At 41.3% G+C, this 14,374-nt stretch overlaps 2 protein-coding genes and 1 long non-coding RNA gene across 3 annotated transcripts in view; 2 read left to right on the forward strand and 1 right to left on the reverse strand.

Moving 5' to 3' along the window:
• LOC111246219 (long-chain-fatty-acid--CoA ligase 4-like) overlaps positions 1–4,423 on the forward strand; it is a 23,227-nt gene extending 18,804 nt beyond the window's left edge. The window contains exons 9-16 of the mRNA XM_022795458.2: positions 80–223; positions 813–941; positions 1,050–1,166; positions 1,678–1,794; positions 2,126–2,423; positions 2,737–2,909; positions 3,048–3,287; positions 4,131–4,423. Of these exons, the coding sequence (XP_022651193.1) occupies positions 80–223; positions 813–941; positions 1,050–1,166; positions 1,678–1,794; positions 2,126–2,423; positions 2,737–2,909; positions 3,048–3,287; positions 4,131–4,289 (1,377 nt within the window). The 3' untranslated portion in view covers positions 4,290–4,423. The remainder of the gene's footprint in view (positions 1–79; positions 224–812; positions 942–1,049; positions 1,167–1,677; positions 1,795–2,125; positions 2,424–2,736; positions 2,910–3,047; positions 3,288–4,130) is intronic.
• Positions 1–11,950, reverse strand: part of LOC147756484 (uncharacterized) — a 16,169-nt gene extending 4,219 nt beyond the window's left edge. Inside the window, exon 1 of the long non-coding RNA XR_015325051.1 lies at positions 9,976–11,950. This is a non-coding gene — a long non-coding RNA (uncharacterized LOC147756484). The remainder of the gene's footprint in view (positions 1–9,975) is intronic.
• Positions 7,803–14,374, forward strand: part of LOC111246221 (23 kDa integral membrane protein-like) — a 28,099-nt gene continuing 21,527 nt past the window's right edge. Inside the window, exon 1 of the mRNA XM_022795461.2 lies at positions 7,803–8,897. Within this exon, the coding sequence (XP_022651196.1) occupies positions 8,829–8,897 (69 nt within the window). The 5' untranslated portion in view covers positions 7,803–8,828. The remainder of the gene's footprint in view (positions 8,898–14,374) is intronic.

A 14,374-nucleotide genomic window follows, 5' to 3' on the forward strand; every position in this document is an offset into this window, starting at 1 on the left:
TGCCAAGTGGTTATAGATTAGTTTCTTACCGCATTTCAAAATAGGCCAGACAATAATATTGGCCAGATACCTATTTCAGGGTGTCTATGGAGAGGTACCTGGTCCTGAAGATACTGCAATTATTATGTACACGTCTGGTTCGACCGGGGTGCCGAAGGGCGTCATAATTACCCACGCCAACCTCGTGGCATCTGCTAAAGGCTACAGCACGATCTTCCCAGACGTAAGTCCTAGGGACGCAGTGGATTTGCATTCGATGATCTCTTGCCGGTTTTGTGCTCACTATTAACATCAGCAGCAGCGCTAAACATGTCAGCGCAAAACTCTCACGGCTTAAGATAAGCTCATATACAAACCCACAAAGATATTTGTCCTTTTATTTCCAAGACATCGAAAACCACTGCCAGTGACTGACTGTGTTGGCTGAACTTTCCTTTTGTTCACGGGCTCGGCAGAACTTAGGATATTATTGTTGGAAATCTTTAGTTTCTAAATTATTTCTTTGCAGTTTTCTTCGATATGATTAAGGTAGGCAGCAAAAAGCGAAGTTAAAGTCTCTCGAAGTTTGTCCAAGAAACATAGTACCAAAAAGTGGAAAGCAAACGTTTGGACAACCACATGATATGCGCTGAAAAATATTAACTTAAACATGGAGTAGGGCATCATGGTAAAGAACAGTTTTCAGCGTTGAAACACCGTCGTCTCTACGAGGATGCTTCGCTGGAAAGTTAATATAACGTGGCACATCCGCGTATACACTACCTCCAATTGTTTTCACAGTGTGTCTGCCATCTTGATTTTATCTCCCGCAGACGACGAAAAAGGACTCATATATTGCATACCTACCTCTGGCGCATGTCATGGAACTCGCCTGTGAGTCGATGATTATGGCGATGGGCGCTCGAATCGGTTACTCCTCCCCACTTACGCTCACTGATAAGGTATTGTATTTATTATTCGTTTTGGTATCGATTCCATCATTTACCGTCATCGATTGAAACGGTCCAACAAGAACTCCCGTTCTACATGTATGTTCATTGCGTTTTTAGGGTACAGGAATCAGATCTGATCAGAGAGGAGACGCGATCCTACTCAAGCCGACTATGATGCTGGCAGTCCCTGTCATCCTTGATCGCATCAGGAAGGGAATTATCGAGGCTGCAGAGGTACCACGAACGCTTCCCAAAAGTAGCTCTAATTCAAATGAGTACTATTCTCCAAATTATGTTCGATTCCTGTCGAATCTTGCGTTCGAATAACATACCCTTTCCAGACTCTTACGACGCACATAAAAATCGATAGATGCTTATTGTACATAAACTTGATATCTCTTTGGCAGTGAGTGGATAACGGATAACTAATTCTGGCAACAGTGGTAAACAGGAGCTGAACTGTAACACATAAACGTCAGCACCCACAGAAAATAGCCCACCCAAAATCACGTTCAAGATAAAATTTGATGTTTCGGCGGCAATTAGTCATTTTATTAATGATTTTTGACGTTAATTAGTTAAAATTGTTGCTAATGAAAATATAACGATACATTGGCATTTGTGTTCGTATCGAGTAGACCTTGGTGTTATGACAGATTAGAATTAGATATCTGCTACGATGTATTGTGTAACGTACTACTGCTCTAAATTTAAATCATTGAATGTTTTCTTGTTTACTTTCAAGGCGAAGGGGTCATTTAACAAGCAGCTTCTTCGTCACGCGATATCTTACAAGGCGTTTTGGCAGAAGGCAGGCTATCAAACACCCATTCTTAATAAATTTATCTTCGATGGCATCAAGGTATAGACAATCACCGGTAATGACTACTGTCACGCTTATTGTTAGTTCTTTCTGCATGCAGTCTATTAGAGATAGCAAACACGGCCCAGAAATGACTATGGGGCATTGAAGTCCTACTCCACCACTCCCGATTCCAAGCATCCAGTGAACAAGGTTCATTGTTATATTCGGTTATGGAGCCAAGGTACATTTTGTTTATTAAAGTCATAATATGTATTTTTATTCACTAATGATTACTAACGGAATTACTAAGCAGTTAATGCGCAAGTAAAGCGTACTAATTATTACGAATTCCTTTCATTACATGTAAAACATTTCTTTCCATTTCTAGGCGATCCTAGGCGGCCAGCTTCGAGTGTTGGCCACGGGTTCTGCCCCACTATCCGCGGAGACCTTTGACTTTGTGAAGGCCTGTTTCGATCTGTACCTCATGCAAGGGTATGGACTCACCGAAACCACTTCGGGTGTTACAGTCACCGAGTATTCGGATAATATCTCCGGTACTAGCGGTTGTCCCCTCGAAGGAGTTTACGTACGGCTTATCGACTGGAAGGAGGGCGGCTACACTGTACATGACAAACCAAATCCGCGTGGAGAAATTGTCGTTGGTGGAAATACTGTCTCTAAAGGTATGCACCGTTCCAAATAATGAAAATTGATTAAAACTATATATGTTCCTAACCGCGGTTCCGAAAACTACTAAGCTGTTCCGGATTAATGTTGGTGTGTGTAAATTTTTAAAAAATAGTACATTCTTTACGGATCACTAAAATTATGGACCTAAAACCTTAGTCAGGTCGTTCAGCTACTTCGATAAACGACTAGAATTCCGCACTGATAAAATGGATCACTGTCTGTATTATTATTAGCGCTATTGACACAAGATAGCTGTTAAGTTACTGATTGTCTTCGTGACGTTTTCTCTATTACTTATTTCAATAGGGTATTACAAGAATGAGGCCTTGACTCATGAGGTGTTTTTTGAAGAAGATGGCATGCGTTGGTGTTACACAGGGGATATTGGGGAATTGCTTCCTGACGGAACCATTCGCATCGTCGACCGTAAAAAGGACCTCGTCAAACTGCAGTTCGGAGAATATGTTTCATTGGGAAAGGTAGATCGCGAACACTTCAACGAAATGTCCTGAATGTCCGTGTATATATGTGCTAAAATTATTTTTGGATGCTTGCTATGCACACTACTATACCACAATAAGTATACGGATTGCCTTACGCTTCTATCGATTAAACAGGTGGAGGCTGAGCTAAAGACGTCGCCGCTTGTGGAAAATATCTGCGTCCATGGCAACTCACTATCCACGTTTCTTGTCGCGCTGATTTCGCCCAACGTAAAGGCACTGAGACAACTTGCGATGCAAGTTGGCCTAAATCCAGTACACCTTAGTTTCGAGCAACTTTGCGAAAACCGTCATATTGTACAGGCAGCCACTGAGCAGCTGATTCGGCACGCAAAACACTGCAACCTTAATAAGGTGATCCTATTGTCCTTAATAATCCTATTGGATAAGTCCTATTGTATCTTAAATATCCTATTGTCCTGTTATAACATTCGCTCGTAATATTATGACAATCACATGTTTATTTAGTGGAAATCGGTGATTTAATGGCTGAGATAGTGCAGTCACATAGCCTTTAGGTAGTATTAAGAACGACCACAATTTGAGCCAAACCTTGAGCAATTTAAATTATTTCTACATAAACGCATATTTTTTTGTTACTATATGTTGGGCCGTATGACTCTAGAATAATGATATAGTAAGGAAATTTTGGATGTTGAGCTATACTTACCTAATGTTTCTTTCAGCTTTTCAAAAAAATACCTAACGTTGTAAACTTCGAGATCAAGGGTAGGATAGATAGTAAAGCTGAAACTTAAGCATTTGACTGGATCACGTTTTCACCACGTAGTAGGTAAACATATATATATATATATGAGAACAAACCAGGAATAGGTTTAACTTTGATGGGCTTTTGGAGCTAATGCATACGACTAACCCAGCTGATTGCAATATAATAGAATTCAATAAATATTTGAAAACAAAACAACGATCAGAATCAATGGAAAAGATGGGGTGTACAGGATCGCTTGGAATAATCGGGAAAATCGGATGTGTAGTTGCTGAGTGTTTGAGTCCTGCAAGCTTCAGCCTTCCTGTTTTTTTTTTTTTTGAATCGGTCTTCTTCATCTTTTATGGTTCTTCCACCTAGGTGACTGCTAATTTTAAGTCCTTAAAATTAAGCTTGTTGAAATCTTGTATGTCTATCATTTTAATTAGTGCAAACCCATTAATGAATTCTATCTATTGATTCTTCAGATGGAAATTCCATGGAAGATAAAACTATGCGCAGAGGAATGGCAGCCGGGTTCCGGGCTCGTCACGGCGGCGCTAAAAATTCGCCGAAAAGAGATTCAGACGTTCTATCAGCGTGATCTTGATCGAATGTACGGGACGGCAACCTCAAACCGAGTCTAAAGAGGAATATTGAGACAAACCAGCTTCATTAAAACATACAGGATATATTTCATCGTCCCATGATCAAGTTTGCAGCATATTTCTTTAAGAATAGTTAATAATATAAAAAAAAAAGAAACATGATGTTTCGTAAATTCAGATATTTTTTCCCTCTAAAATCAACTCTAATTCTTGCATTTACTATTTTCATGGTCTAATTTACCAGCTACTAACATGATGTTTTAATATGCAAAGGTTTTCGACATAAGATTCAGCATTCTTCTTGCACAATTCCTAAGAGAACAACGTAAAAAAATCGTTTAGATAACTTCTAGTTCCAAGTTCAACAAGCATACTCTGAATATAGCTTTGTATTAATTTCCTGGAAAATACCGCTAACGTATCACAACTAGGACTATTTAGTTATCACCTATTTTAACAAATGTACAACAGAATTTCGAACATTATCACATAATATGATAGTAGCGTTGGTTATCGTCGACATGTTTTGCAGACGTTCTGCCTACATATTTAGTTATGTCCGTTTAGAAATTCAGTAGCAGAAAGCAAATGGTCAAGGATTTGCAAAAAGACACTGATCATCTTGTTATTTATGCAACAACAGTACAAATCAGTATGAAAACCCCCAGTATAAAATGCAAGTTCCCAGACGGTATGTGTTACTGACACGGCCGATCTCAACAACTTGCTAAGTGCTCTTTTGGTTATTTTCAATATGAAAGCTAGTAGAGCCTATCTGATATAGGGATTCCGTGAGGCCTGCTTCGATATTACGGCGCTTTGTGGGACGTTTAGAATATCTACCGAAGCAGAGGAACACCTTTATGTGTCGGACCTACCTTCCATAATATGATAAGATGTATAGCGCAAATCTAATACACCAGGCACTCAGGTATAACCAACATTTGCTTAGACAAGAACATTATCAAGTTTAAAGTATATTTGGATATTAAATATGTAACTTCCACACGTTTCAAGTCTACTTTCATGTAGTAAGTGATGCATAGAATCGAACCGCGCACAACCCCACAATTGTTCTGTAGACGAGCATGGTGCTCTAAATTGATACTTCGTCGTTACATCTCTCTCACTTCCTCTCTCTACATGCACATTTATATATACATAAGTTTCAACCGCCGCGTGATTTTTCGAGTACTTCATAATAATAGCGAACAACGATAGTTAATCTTAAATAAGTCGGTTCCATTTTTTTTTCGTTTTTTTTTTTTGTAATTTCGACTAAACGACAGAATAAGCAGCGCTGGTGTACCCTGGATGTGCTACTATATGAAATAATGCACAATATTTGTAAATCTTCTTTGAGGAAAAAGGTGATAGGACTGCCTCATTTGGCGTTACGTCATACGTGCGATTTCCGTTCGAAGGTCACAAATTTTCAATTCAGTAGATTCAGTAAATATCACTGCTATGTGATAGGCGTACGCTTTTCGGGAAATGCCAACCTGAGGCTAGCCGTTCCTTTAATATTTATGTGTAAATTTACTCAATGCCAGAGTGAAAACTCGAGAAAAAAACTCTAATCAAGTTTAGGGCGGCAGAAACAATTTAGCTTTGCATTAAAATACTTAGAAAATTCTTTGCATTAGAGACTGTAAAAACGATGAAAGTCAGGCCGTTACGAAAGTAGCTTCTTCGTAATGATATTGTAGGATTCAACTTTTCTCTATGGTCTTAGGCGAGTACAAAAAAAGCGGTTAAATTTGATCTCTCATTTTAGAACCCACGAATAATGAATGTTGTTATGACGTGTTGCAAGAACGGTCTCACTGCATAAGTGGCTACATAATAAGTCATTGTTTGTTTCAATGGCGTCATTTCTTGCGCTACCTATAGGTAGAATCTACAGTTGATGCCACGTCACCTGCTCAACTGCGCTAATTTAAAAAAAACTTCCACAAAAACACGTACACATCTCCGCGCATTTCGCTATTTCAACTTAGATATGTCATAAGGTTTCGTCATTACCGCGTGATGTATATATTGTTCTAGGCACTAGTTTTGTTTACCAATTAGAACGGCTAACGGATAAACAACTACCAAATAGACACGTAGCTTAACTGGGCTAAAACACTGACAACCCACAAATGGGTAAACTGTAATTTCAAGCGCACATCGTACTGGATTATATGAAAAATGAGGGAATACCCATTTCTTTACGTGACGTTAGGTAACGGGATGGCAGAACTGAAAGCACAAGCAGTTCCTGCTAAACCCCGTTGAATCTAATATGTGATTTGCCACCACCTCGGTAGATTGATATAAATAATATTGTGCAAAATGTTCAACTGTGCTTCTATTCAGTCTGATCGTGTGATATTGTGGTGACCGCCTGGTGATGTGAAGCGTATGGGCACTGGCACCAAAGGAGAATAAATGAATTTAACTAACTTTCTGATGAATATATCCAATCTTGGTATCAGGTGTAAGTTTCGAAACAGGATCAGATACTGTGTTCGAAAGGTCAAAATATAGGCCGAAATATATTGGGAGAGAACACGAATCTGAGCACGTAAAGCGCTTTCGACTTATGTGATAAGTATCCACCAAGTATTAACAGACTTCCAACTCGTTGTCCGCGCGAGATTCCCTTCAGCGCCACCATGGCGCGTGACTTTTTGGGGTACGGCCACGTTCTTCTACTCGGTATTCTACAGTAGTTTAACGAAGCAAGCATTAACAGGAGCCTCTACGGGTGTGATTGCTCACTACGACAGTCGCAGGTGGTTTCTGCAGAGGAGCATGGGCACAGGTGAAAGGTCACGATCGTTGACCGAACCCACCTAAGTGTTCATTGTTACACAGTCTCCCCAACAGTAGGTCATACAGCACGTCGTCCTGTTCCGACCAATGTTCCTATGCTGATCAGGAGGACAACGTTGATAGGAAAGCATAATTGCACCGCGTATCAACAATGAACAGATATGAAAACGTCAAATTTGATGACGGCCTGACGATTCGTTCCGCCGCTCTATCAGCGACTCTTGATCGGTGACGCGCTGCGAGCTACCTCCTCCGTCTTCTGTCTGCTCTCTTCGCTTTTCTGGAGCGACCGTTGTTGGCGCATCAGAACAAGCAGCAGCAGCAGCAGCAGCAGCAACACTTGCCGCTGCAGCGACGGCAACAGCCGCAGCGAATTACGGGACAGTCTACAAAAAAAGATCGGTGCAGCGTTCGAATAACTAACGTATAACACCGACATGGAGTGCGCGTGCATCCAAAACCACCCCGATATACGCCAATAAATGCGGTCGTCAGCTATCACATCTTGTCCGTGCCCGTCGCCTGTCAATCGCTGCAGACGGCGGTGCTTTTCTATCTATAAATAGACAGACCGTCGGTTGGGTCTACTATTAAACTCGCCACTGTCGTCTGTGTCCGCTTCTGTTACTTGTTAAAAAGAAGAGAACTCACGTTTGGTTGTCATTATTGCCGGCCTTGTCTGTCGATGGCCCGCTAGTTTCCTCCGGCCGAACGGGGCGGCGGGAGAGGTCCGCCGCAGCGCCTGCTTCAGCCCGCCAGTCAGCGTCCAGATGCAGCGGCAGCAAAGGGCGGATGGGAGAGTACAAAAGTTTGTTGCTCTCTGCGCGGGCCTGTCGGAAAGTGGTTCTCTTAGTTAACCGCTCCGCGCATCAAGAAAGTGGTAAAACGAAAGAGAGGACGCTGTCGCCACTCGACAGAACTCTGTACGGCCAGCCGTACCGACCGGTTGTTGCAGTAGTTGCTGATCGTTCGGCGGCGCTGGAAGCCACGGCGACGCCCAACAAGTGGACGAACAAAAGGAAAGGGAGAGCTAGCGCTAGCGGCGGCCCGAAAAAGCCTCTTAGAAATTTTTAGTTGGTGGTAGTAGTTCGGCTGGCAGCATTAGTCGTGTGCGGATTAGACGAAATACAAAGAAGTGATCGTCATCGGAAGACAGAGGCAGGAATAAACGAATTTTTCATTGATGTTTGTGTAATAAACGCTTGTCCGCGTTAGTTGCTGCTGGTACGTTTCGTAGTAACATGAAGACTGTCATTGTAGTTTCTCTGAGGGCGGAAAGTGCTCAAGTGTTGGGCGTAGAAGACGTTGCTTGAATAGCTTCACTGGAAAATTTTTAATTCCATACCGAAGCATCAACTTTACTTTGACTTTTGGTTAGCCAGATATATCGAATCAAGGACATACTGACAAATCTTTCCCGTGTTACTTGTTGAGACAACAAAAGAGCGTGAACTAGAAGGTTAACAAAGGTGGCGAAGGAAACGTGGGTTTGGCGTGTGCCGACATCGTGTGTCAAGTTAGTCACTTTCTGAACATTTTGCAGTGACACAACCCACGTGTGGCAGTCTACGAAAACAAGCCACCTCGTAGAATGTATCGACATTAGTGAGCTGATTCGTCGATAAGGATTATCGTTCATACATTGACCGAGTTACCAGGGGAGGTGCGCGAAGGAGCCAAATCGACGTCGACAGGCGAAAAAGTTCAAGGGAAAAGCGAAAGTTGTTCGAAGAGGCTGTCGGACCAATAAGAGGCAAAATGGTCGGAGAAGGACCCGGTCTGTGTGTTTTAAAATGTGCCCTCTATCTCCTCAACACAGTTCTCACGGTACGCATATATTATCATTATACCACACACGTTACAAAACTGACAAGAAGTTGATCCGATGCTTTAACGCTCGATGATCGAAGCGATTAGATATAAATAAGATAATAACTGACGCAGTCTCATCAGACACACCTACTGATTAACGTAATTCGTGCTATAACTTTTTTATCGCTGACACACAGTGTGCAAACGGGAAACAACTGAACGACGAGTGTTTTGATCCGAGCCTTTCGGTGGCCCAAATAATCAAGGCATATACCTGGCCTTAGCTCCTTTTTTCTATTTAATTGGTACTAAATCGTCTGCACTGTAAGCAATGAAGATACCCTAACGTAGATTTACATTCGATCATTATTGATTACATCACACAACAGCCATAACAGTATTATGATGGTAATCGATAGCTTTAAACGGTGAAGAAACCCAAATTTCCTCAAATCCGATAAGTGTATCCGATACACTAACTAAATACCGATGATCACGAGAAAATGAATGAAGATATACTCAGCCGCCGCAGATTGGTCTTTCCGTTGATATTAAAAATGCTGACACAGCATATCTCTCAACGTTCCTTGTACAAGTGTACAACACGGCGCATTAGATGTACGTGGCCTACATTGCAGGAGCGCCCCATGTCGATATTGGTTTAGATTTTCGATACTTACCTAAGCATACGCTAATTGGGTTAAACGAGGGGACAATGTTTTTAGGTCTCTGTTACATGCTTCTACCTATAAAATCTGCTAGAAAACTACATATGTAATATGTATAGATTCTGTTGTATACAAGAAAGCACGTAGATGTGCTTTAGCACTGTATATATACCGCTTGTCCTTTACTCTTCGTTGAAGTTAAAAACGTTCTTCTAAAGTTAAAGGGCCATCCGTGACGGCTCTCTTGAGTTCACCTGTTCCTTTGTTTTTTTTTTCCGCTTCTCTTTGTTCTTTTCCGTTTCGAGCTTCGAAGCTAAGTAAAGATAAGCTACTTTAATCATTTGCACGTTACAATTTTCACACGCTACTGAGATGGCAAATGCCTTAATACTGATGATGCATCGTTAGCATTCGCTATTGCTTACCTGGTCTCAGCAGCAGCTGTGGAAAAGCTCGGAACTTCAGAATCAAATGCAGCCTGCCAATTCAGGATCGTTGGCAGCACTGGGAGTCAGTATTAGCCGCGGCGTCCTGGTTTGCTCACCACTTCCTGCGGCCCGCCTCTTATATTCTCGTACACGCCCATTCATTCTAAACGTGTTCAGCGATCTTCATTCTGCAATGCCTTTTCTCTCACTACAGCCACTGCTACCACTATCACTAATATAGAGATGATTTTCTTCAAGCTTGCTTGTTTCCTCTTTGCTATCACCGGCGTTTCGTTGCTGTAGCTAGCGAATTGCTATCTTTTATTTTACGGTCGGTACCCTCCGTTCATTTGTCTCGTGGTTCTATAAATATAAACTAAATTGATTCGAAGAGATGACGCAGTGAACTAGACTAGCTCCTAACGGCACTGATTGCGCCTTTTTCTCTATATGATTCTCTTATTTCACTTGAATGAGGGAACAGGCTTATTTCGAAACAGCCATTTATGCTAACAAAGCTCGAATAGGCCCTGTAAGACCTTTTCGGTTTATTGCGACAGTTAACCAGTACTAAGTGGGCCTGCTTATGTGGCTGGTTGTCATAAGCCGGCGAGATTCGCAGCAGTAATCAGCAACGCTGGTTTTTCCTTTGTTTGCGTCGTCTCTCGCGTAGAGCTTCCAGCCAGCCTATGGATGCGCTGCCACATTTGGTACCACTGTTTCTAGTGCTAAGAACATTTATCATCGCCTTGACCGAAATTGTTCGATTTAAATAGATAACATGGGCGTCTCTTTCTTGCTCTCCCTCGCTCTATGGTGAATGAATGAAAATAGATAGTCGTAACTGGTGTTACTTTTTCGTCTATATTTAGCGGAGCGGAAAAAGATTTCAATGTGCATTTCAATATATTGAGATGTTTTATTTAACTAAACGTGTCCGTTCTAATTAGTGGTTTTCCCGCCTAATAGTGGTCTCTGCGATCGTACAAGTTTCCCCTAAACAATACACTGTTTTTCTATCGTGCGCACAATTAATGGGACAGTATGAGACAGATCTGGCACTTCAAAAACACTTTTTAAAGACTCTCTCTAACACAGAATAGATCGACCGATTTACATTGATGCCTAGTGTGTTGCTTTTACGTAGACCGTAAAAGCTGGAGAAAGAAGCTGAACCACTTTTGCCCTTATCACGTATATCGATATCTCGTTTACAAGAATATGCAATATTGACGATGAACCAGTATTACTAAACTAAGTATTTTTTTTTAAACTTTTTCATCCGCTAAAAGGCGCACTGTTAGCACCAGCTGGTGTTGTTACATTAATTTTTGCTGCTTCTGTTTGTCTTTACCAAGCTCCTGACACATAAATGCGCATATCTGTGTGTCTTCGTCATTTCGCGTTTGGCTGGCGTAGCGAAATCACGATTCAGCCGATGCCTGCTGACGCATGGTAGCGGAAAGTTCTCGAACAGGAGTCTCTATTCTATTTTACTGCATGCCACGGATCTGCTCTGCTGATATTTCTTGTTGCTGGCTGAATAGTAGCAGCAGTAGCGAAGATACGATCCGGGATAGCTACTTGTCAGGAGATGGAGGACGCTAGCACTGCTTCCGCCCCGATCGTCTTCGGTGGACGGCTTGATGGCCCAACGAACCCTAAAAGGCCCTGTCCTTGTCTCTAGTTGGCGGATGTCCATGTCAATTTCTGTTGTCCTTTGGTCTCGAGCTGGCGTTATTTGACTGTCGCCAACGGCTTCGTGGCAGTATTTTTGGTTTGAGTAGGAAATAAATATGGCGTTCTTTTCCACTACCTACGAAGATACATGTAACAAAATTGCCTAACCCTTGCCAACGTCAAATTTCGTTAGCTGCGAGTATTAAGAGACGTCTTGCAACCAGCATATACAATATATACGTATGTGACATGGAATCCAAACTTTTGTGTGGCATGAGCTTCGTATGGAAGATTTAAACAGTTCTATATTATACTAATTGCGTCTATGTAAAATAAGTATCATATTTACCGTTTATCGGTTATATTCAGTATTATATCGTTTTCGATCGATGTCCCAATTTTTTTGTCTATGTTTTGGCTATGTCCTTAACGGTTTTTAGACGGTCCAGGTATACTGGTATTAGTCTCAGCCTTTATTTAAGCGAACAACCTATGATCTTTTTTTTAATATAAAGCAATAATCAGTACTAGTAAATAGATATTTTATAGGATAGACTATCTGACCATTTCATAGTAGAAAACGTTATTACCTATTTGACAACGGATCTTTGAATCTAAAAAAAAAAAAAGAGAGATCAATTTTACTAATTTGTTAGACATTTATATTCCTTTTGACATATTTGCATAGTAATCGCATAAAGTATATATAATATATATATATATACATATACAAATAGTGTATGAATATAAATTTGGCGGGCACCAGTAATAAACATATAGCTAGATTCTTCTATGTCCGATATGTTTTTTCGTCAAAAGAACGCTCACACAAATGCATCTTAAGAAAGGAGATAAAGTAGGTGGTAAAAAGATTCGTTCAAAATAAGACCAATAAAGGTGCGAAAGCCATGTGTTCAACGTATGTTATTGCGTAAGTTGTAAGTTGCTTGATTCGAATTTAAGCTTGCATGAATACTCTATCATCTTGACCTAGATTGACATTGTTAGCCGTTACTATTTGTCACGTTTTTCTCATCTGAAGCAGTATCAACAGCTGAATTTACGAACGCAAACGTCTTCGGCCGGACGTTATCCAACTGTATGGCACGTCATAAAACTGTAAAGCACATGCCTAACAACAAGCGTTTTACTACTCGATTATCTTACTACCATAATGACAGACTTGAATTGATTTTATCGTACATAATTTTTTGCCGAAGCTTGTTTTTGCTTCATAGCGATAGCAAGGGAAAGAGCTGACTATCCATATCTCCACCAGTTTCTAGACTGACGACATGGTCTTTCGCCGATTTTTCGTATCGTGTAATGATCGTGTAACATCAAGACAACGAAACCTTGCCTATACGGTTAGCCACTGCAACAAAACGTCGCAACACAATGCGTACGCACCAATGGGCGATGATAATCTTTATAGCCTCCGTTGCCGATATTTGGAATGGCGTATACCCATATGACGACTGGCGGGCGATACTATATGGCAGCGGCGACGGCAAGCAGACCGGCGGTTCTGTTCATCAGACGGTTTTCCTGCTCTGACTCCGAGCTGGTGTAAAGTAAACGAATACGAAAACGTCCAGTTGCTGCCAGTCGTTTTACTGATCAAAGACCTCGGGGCAACAGATTTGCCATGATGAAGGATCCGACCCGCTGTCGATGCTCACGAAATCCGAGATGATACAGACGATACACCGATTCGGTGACAACGAATAAGCCAACATATAATAGAAGGACAACAAATGCCACGGAGTAAAAGTACATGGATCGAAATTTTGCTTAGCTGAACTAGCACAATGCCTTAGTTACAAGTAAAACAGTGTATTTTTTCCTTTTCAAATTAAACAACAGAACATTTTGGCGTACACCTTATCTATTATGGTCTCTCACTTAAGTGGATACTTAGCATTAAGCTCTCTTAGCTTGGATTTAGTTATATTCGCCTGCTGGTTTAGTAGTTTTTTCATTGGTTAGCAACTCGGCTTCACCTCGTCCTTGAAGTTCAAGTGCACGATTTGGCGTGAAGAATCGACACCGCTATGTTAACTAACTAAATTTTATGAGTACGTATTGCATTTTTGTTCTCAAGCCTAAATTTGACTGAATGTAAATACGATCGTCTATGGTCTCGCTTTTTTTGACGGCCATTCTACACCAGCTGTGTGACGTCAGCGGCCCTTTTTAGTCGAAATAGACAAAGTACTAGATCAGACGCGGCCACTTAAGTCTATTGATCTTCACACTTTTCGTTCATGGATAGGATTTACCTTGTGAGATGTCTCAGCTGGACCAGGTCACTCGAACCATCGGATCTTTTACGTCGGCGAATATTGGACAATCTGAGATTCTGACATATAAACGGGATAAAATGCACACGCCCGTTTTACCTGAGTGAGATCATGTTGGGATGTTCATCTATCAAAGCAATGGACGTCGGTGATGGGACAGTGGCTCTCACAAGCTTGATAAGTAATTCACTCTGTTCAGAGCATCCTATCTAGGTCGTAATGGCGCATGACTGGCTCGAATACATTATAGTACTGCGAAACGCATACTGCAGATGCGGACATACTAGCGATCAGCTGCAGCTATACTTCCGATCTCATCCCAGCGGATTTACTAGTAACCGCAATTTTCGTTGACACACTTAAACCCTCTCGCACTGACAATGATGTACGACAGAAGTTCTGAAATGTAACGG

This window comes from Varroa destructor, unplaced genomic scaffold (genome assembly GCF_002443255.2).
Source record: "Varroa destructor unplaced genomic scaffold, Vdes_3.0 BEIS01000003.1, whole genome shotgun sequence".
NCBI classification, from domain to species: Eukaryota; Metazoa; Arthropoda; class Arachnida; order Mesostigmata; family Varroidae; genus Varroa; species Varroa destructor.